This window comes from Sinocyclocheilus rhinocerous, unplaced genomic scaffold (genome assembly GCF_001515625.1).
Source record: "Sinocyclocheilus rhinocerous isolate Xijiao unplaced genomic scaffold, SAMN03320098_v1.1 scaffold846, whole genome shotgun sequence".
Classification (NCBI taxonomy): domain Eukaryota; kingdom Metazoa; phylum Chordata; class Actinopteri; order Cypriniformes; family Cyprinidae; genus Sinocyclocheilus; species Sinocyclocheilus rhinocerous.
Window position 1 is genome coordinate 9,206 of NW_015661883.1, and position 7,069 is coordinate 16,274.

The following is a 7,069-nucleotide window of genomic DNA, read 5'->3' on the forward strand; positions in this document are numbered from 1 at the left end:
ATTTGCAATTGCTTTTGAAAAAAAGTCCTGAATATTCCTCCATAGTATAGGGCTTTTGATAGTTTTTTTTTTTTTAGTGGCCTCAGAGCAATTTATTGTTTATGACTGTTCCACATGAACTGTTGGTTCAGTTTGTCCACAGTTCAGTTTTGTGGTAATGTGCAACGAGAACGCTAATTCAATTCAATTCAAGTTTATTTGTATAGCGCTTTTCACGATACAAATCGTTGCAAAGCAACTTTACAGCAAATTAGGTTTCTACAATATTTAGTAATAGCTTATCAGTGGTGACTGTCAGTTAATAAACATATGGCAGAAATGTACGGAAAAATCAATTAAAGATGTAATCAAAAAGACGATTAACACTATTAACAGCAATTATTATATGATGCAATCAAACTTATAGCAAAATTCTGAGGGGTTGGCATGTGGACCAACTTAATAGAACTTAATTATCTTAATAGAAAAATTGAGCACGCTTAGTGCTCAAACCTTTATTTTCACAATCATGTTATTCCAAACATGATTTTTATATTTAATTATGTTAGGCAGTAGTGCATTTCAAACTATTGTTAGTTATACACAAAAGACTTAAAGTGATGGTTCACCAAAAAATTTAAATTCTGAAAATGTAATCACTCATGTCGTTCCAGACTCTTGAGACTTTTGTTCATCTTTAACACACAAATGAAGATATTTTTATTATTTTCTCAAAAAGACATCCGTATAACTAGGGCTGGGTGATATGGCCAAAAACTTTTCATGATAAAATTTTCATATTAGTCGATAACAATAATTATCACAATAAAATTCAAATCTTTATTTCTTTCAAGTTTAAAGGCAGAATTTTGGTCCTAAGTTAAAGTTGTAGAAACCAGACTGTTAATTGTGTTTTTAAACTACTCTTTATGGTCCGAACATGACAAACACTTAACGTTTTTGAGTTTCAAAAACGTTAAGATCTATAAAAAAAATTTAACAACCTCATTTTTATATTTTAAAATGTAATTATTCTGACTGTTTGAGTTTTATTAAAATAAACCATTGGTCTTCCATGGTACCATACATTTTAGATCATGATAACCACAGTTAAAACCACACAAAATATAACTATATGGTTTCTAGGTATTTGTATGAAAAACAGTAGTCTAAATACATTTAGTATAAATGCACAGACGCTACAGATTAATCACAAAAATAATGTATTTATATTTCATTACTCATTTAATACATTTAATACATGTCTATATTAATAATATAATAAAATTCGATATGAATATCCCACATTTCTGCCACAATACCATGGTGCAGTTAGATAAAAAAAATCGGTGACATTGTAATGCATTGATAACCACCAAAAACTGGTGGTGATGAGAGTCACATAATGAACCAAAGCTCATCACAAACAGCTTTTCTAGGAGCTGAGGAGGGCAATACTTATATATATGCACAGTGCACAGTGTCATTCACACAAACACTAAACCCCATCATGGTGACACACGATACTGAAATAATGCAATAAACATTAATTTAACAACATTAGATGTAAGATTAAACCCTAATGTACACTACTGATAAGAAAAAAAATAAGAAGAAACATGTTTTCAACAACAACAAAAAAAAACATAAAATATGAAGTGTCATGCAGGGAATTCTGGGAGTGTCAATTTACGGTTTTTCACTGTAAATTATACAATGACTTTTTCTTTTTCATTTCCAAAAACCGTATTTTTAACAGTATTTTACTGTAAAATTACATTAAATGTAATTACATTTATTCACCGAATATAGTATGGAAACTTACTGTTAACAGGAATTATACAATGACTTTTTCTTTTTCATTTCCAAAAACCGTATTTTTAACAGTATTTTACTGTAAAATTACATTAAATGTAATTACATTTATTCACCGAATATAGTATGGAAACTTATTGTTAACCAGTTAACAGGTTTTTACTGTAGCATTTTTACAGTCTTTTACTGTTAAAATCAAAATTTTTTACAGTGTACAGATTTCATTTAGGCTTTTATGCACATAAGCATTGATCAGTGCACACACATAGAGCACATCAAATATGGTAAATGGAAGCTCATACTAGTTTGAAACGACATGAGAATGACTAAATGGTGCTTAAATGGTGACAGTTTTCATTTTTGTGTGAATTATCGCTTTAAAAATCCTCCTCCAGTTTTCAGCCAAAAATAGACTTGAGGATGGATGTAAAGCAATTACTATTGAAATATTGAATATTCAGTGTAATAATAATAACAGCCAAAGTACATAAAAGTTCAGGTACATTGTGATTATAAAGAATATTCAGCTTGGGGTCAAATGAAAGACGGTTGGTTTAAAGAGAACTACTTTGAATGTCCTCAAAGGATATGTATTGGCAGTAGAGCCAAAAAATAAAAAATTAGTTCGCAGACATAAGGCATTTCTTTTTTCTTTTTTTTTTTTTAATCCCCATCCAGGTCCTAAACTGTTTTGATAATGGCAGCAAAATGTCTTATCGCATCCAAATGAAAGGGCTGTTGAAGTGAAAATTGTATTAATGTATTTTTGGAATGAACTGCATTAAACATAATATTTGATATTTTTTCCCAAGTCCAAAATATAGCCACATGTCTGGATATCTCATCTGCTCTCTGAAGGCCAGATTAGGCATTTTTCACCTGCGTCAAGCTATTTTAGTTTGCACTGCACAGATTAGAGTGGATATTTACGGGCTGTCAAAACCGACTGAAAGGATTACAAAGTCTTGTCTCAGTCCCCAACACCCCACTACTCGTCTGGACAACTGTTTAATTGGACCACCATCCCCTCAGGATTTGCAGAGGAGATTTACGCCACGCCACCTCCAGCACTTCCAGTCTGGTTGTCATCGAGGGGCTAAATGTTATTGTAGATGTTTGAGTTGGCCATGATGGTTTCTTGTGAGCACACATGCTCAGAATTCCAGTTTGATTTAATATAAGTTGGAGAGTGAGTAAGAATGCTAATAGATGAATAATGGCTCCCTCTTTTATTGTGTTTGTAAAGGTTTTTGTCTGGCTAAATGGCTGAAGGCATTTTAGACTTCAGTCAGGTCAAGGTCAGAATTATTGTCGCTTCACATTTATCTTGTATGAACTGTTTTTGTTTCTTTTTCTAATTAATCTTTTTTTCCCCTCTCATTTTCCCTAGATGGCAAGTGAATCAAATTGGTGTTAGTTCCAGTGGGTCATCAATTTTGTCTTGTGTGTCGCTGTGGACGAAGGGTCCAAGCTGCAAAAGTGACGTCAGTTTGCACAAAAGTGTGATTGCGTGCCTCATCCAACAATTTGTCCTGCTGAGGAGCTGCTCGGGACTGTTTGCCAGCTCCCTACTTGGGGCAGAGACAGTGCCCCCACTCTCCTGCCAAAATGGTGCTGTCACAGAGGCAACGAGATGAACTGTGAGTCTGAATTCTCATGCACTCAAAATATACAGATCTGTATCTGTCACATTAATAGTCTACCATATTTGAAATTCTGTCACTTAACATATTGTCCAGAAAACAAGTCACACAGGGTCAAAATTGCACTGTTTAGAGAAAAGCAACACAGATAGGTCGGACCAGTGTATAAGACACTTTTTTTAATTACATTCAGAAATTATGTAAAATACTGTTAAATAAAAGTAAATGTTTAAATAAAGCGAAACATAAACATTTTAGTTCCCCTCACTCGACATCCTTTAAACTTGCCTGTATTCAGAACAGAACAGGAATGAAAAATGTAAGTATAAAACAAGCATAAATTATAGTGGTATTCACCATTTTCATCATTCAACATTTACTATAAACACCAAGTTTAAATAAAAATTATTTAAAGAGAAACTGAAACTGCCAGAGTGTGGGAAATAACTCTCATTCGGCATGAGTCCTAATGACTTCACTTTGTGCATGCTTTGCATGATTGGCGTTAATTGCGTTATGTAAGCCAATTTGGAATACAAGTTGCAGCATGTTTCAGATGATTTAAAAAAAGTGACTTATATTCCTGAAAATATGGTAAGTGTTTGCTGTGAAATGGGTAGATATCAATATGCGATCAAATAAAATGATTACACCCTGTGAAACTTAGGGCTGGGTATCATTAAAAAATGTTCGATATTGATACCGATACGATACCTTGACTTCGATACCGGTTCCTGAACGATACTTTTTTCGATACCAATTTTATGAAATTAGCATGTTTCAGATGATTTTAAAAAAAAGTGACTTATATTCCTGAAAATATGGTAAGTGTTTGCTGTGAAATAGGTAGATATCAATATGCGATCAAATAAAATGATTACACCCTGTGAAACTTAGGGCTGGGTATCGTTAAAAAATGTTCGATATTGATACCGATACGATACCTTGACTTCGATACCGGTTCCTGAACGATACTTTTTTCGATACCAATTTTATGAAATTTTTTTGATACCAATTTTAACAAGATTACATTAAAAAAAAAAAAAACTTTGGTTTTATTTTTCAGCTTGTTGATGTTTATACAATCTCAAAGACACGTCTCCTGAGCCACTGCAGAAAGGAACAGTGTAACCAACACAATAAATCGGTGCAAATAGTTTTAATAAAGCTCAAATAGTCTTCAGTTTACACATCTGTTAGGCTACATTTACACGAGTGCGTGTTCGTTTTAAAACGCAGCTCAGACAGAATCATGATTTCTATTTATTTTCCACTGATTTACTGATGAGCATTAGCAGCTTCCAGCGCTGTCTGCTTGTGTTCTCTCTTCCATGATCGCTGCTCTGACTCCGAGTCAGAGGTAATAACATATTTAATTTCAGCAACATTACATGGCCAAAACACACATTAGACGGCAATCGGAAGTTATTGCAAACACTCGATGTGAGTTTTGAGTAAAAGCGGAATATAAATCTTATTTATTGTCTTATGTAGCATGATGCTACAGTTTGCATGAATGGCCACATAACACGCGCTTTCGTTCGTGTAGTATGAACGGACATCTGCATATGATCGGAACTCCATGCAGCTCCCGCGCTACTCTCCATTGGAAATGAATGACTGAATGACCAGTTTGTCGCTTGGAGATGGTGGAAAGCCGGCTTGAAACGGAGTGGAAACGCCAGTATGACGAGGATCATTTTCATTTTAAAACATAAACGCACCAGTGTAAATGTAGCCTTACATCTAAGGGGGCTGGGACGCATTAGCACTACAGCCTCACGTGTGCGCCACATCTCTGAGTGTAACCGGTGTAAACTAGTAGGTGTGTTCGACTTGACGCGGACCGACTGTGCAGACCGATCAGTGTATTACAGTACCACGAGAGCTAAAGACAGCAGACTGCTCTGTGCGCTTTCGAATCGCTCTCGAGGATGTCAAACACTGATCGATCTGCGCCGCACCTCTTCTAGTCGAACACACCGGCTAGTGCTGCAGGCTTAAGGCCAAAGTATACTTCGGCCGTCCGCGTCCACATTACGTCATTTTCGTCATCAGGAGGGCTCGCGGACAGCCGTGCACCCCGTCCGTGTGCAGGCAATTTTTTGAGACCGCGCGGACGGTCCGCGTACAACAGCACATGCGCGAGGTGAAAGTTGAGACAGAGCGCAAGTCAAACTGCGCCTGTGTTGAGCTCGTCCGTCTGTACTCATCCGCGGTTGAGTATACTTTGAAAGCTGTGCGGACACAGCTGAGCGCGAGACAGAACGGAACGCAGAAAAATGAAGTATACCCGGGCCTTTATTGACTCACTGACGCTGATGAGATTAACCCCTTAGGTATCGAAAATTTGGTACCGAATGACGAGATGTTTTTCGATACTCGATGGTATCGAGGCAATTCGGTCGGTGCCTAAAAAGTATCGAACTCGATACCCAGCCCTAGTGAAACTTGACATCAATTGCAGTTCAGTGCACTAATAAAAAGCACGACTGCCTGTGCCTCAGGGAGCATCCTGCGACAGCTAGTTAGCTTTAATATTTCATAAAGCCTCACGACTGAGGAGTGGAGGAGGGGTTCATAATTGCGTGACCATCCTTGTGTGTTCTTCACGCTTCGCATAGCACTGGGGGTCTCTGGGTAATTTTGGGTGCACCAGAAATCTGTGAATTTCTCCATTCACTTTAATTTAATTTTAAAGAGTGACAGTGATGAAGAAGAAACTCTGTCAAGAAAGGTTATGATATAAGCGAACGGGCAGTTCTGTCTAATGTTTGATGAGCACTTGATGAGCCTTGTTTGGAAGGAGAGTTATTGCTGGAAGCTTGTACTGCTGAAGCCTTTAAGCCAAAGCAGTATTACAAACATCAAAAGACTTAACCAGTTGAGGCCAATGATTGTAATTCAGCAGCTCACTTAATAATCGCTACGCTGAAGTTAAATCATGCTTTACATTTTTCTTTAAAGTGTGTAATTTCTGCTCTACACCGCATGACCTTGCAAAAATCACTGTTAATAATGTGATGTAGGCATGGGCCGGTATGAGATTCTGATGGTATGATAACCTTAGATAAAAATATCACTGTATTGCGATTACAGCTCTAAAATATGTTATTTTTTAAATGTCTGGGTAAAAAACAACTTTTGTTTTCCCACTGAACACAATACATTTTATTTTTAAGAAACCGAGAACATTTTGGAACAGTAAACATGTCAGGCTAAATAATTAAAATAAATAATTGAATTCTTCTTAATTAAATTAAGTGCAGCCACTTAAGTGAGCCTAAACCTGCAGCTCAACAATAATCAGAACATAAATTATTTTCTGTAAAACAAATAAAATAAAAATCCTTTTAAATGGGAAAAAAAATGCAGTCACTTAAGTGAGCCTAAACCTGCAGCTCAATAATCAAAAACATAAATCAAAACACAATTTCTGTAAAAAAATAAATAAAAAAAGCTCAACAAGACTCAACCTAAACCTGCAGCCCAACAAGGTTTTTGGAGACATGCTCACTTTCTACACATTCCTCTTTCAGTCCAAGTTATGATGCAGGAATGTTCACCTTTCCTGGATTAACTTTGGAGCGGTGAGGTACAAGGATGTGTGCACATACACATAAGGAAAGAGA

At 36.1% G+C, this 7,069-nt stretch overlaps 1 protein-coding gene across 1 annotated transcript in view; it reads left to right on the plus strand.

Moving 5' to 3' along the window:
• The first annotated feature begins 3,188 nt into the window (after positions 1-3,188).
• LOC107726779 (lissencephaly-1 homolog B-like) overlaps positions 3,189-7,069 on the plus strand; it is a 24,796-nt gene continuing 20,915 nt past the window's right edge. The window contains exon 1 of the mRNA XM_016536461.1: positions 3,189-3,434. Within this exon, the coding sequence (XP_016391947.1) occupies positions 3,403-3,434 (32 nt within the window). The 5' untranslated portion in view covers positions 3,189-3,402. The remainder of the gene's footprint in view (positions 3,435-7,069) is intronic.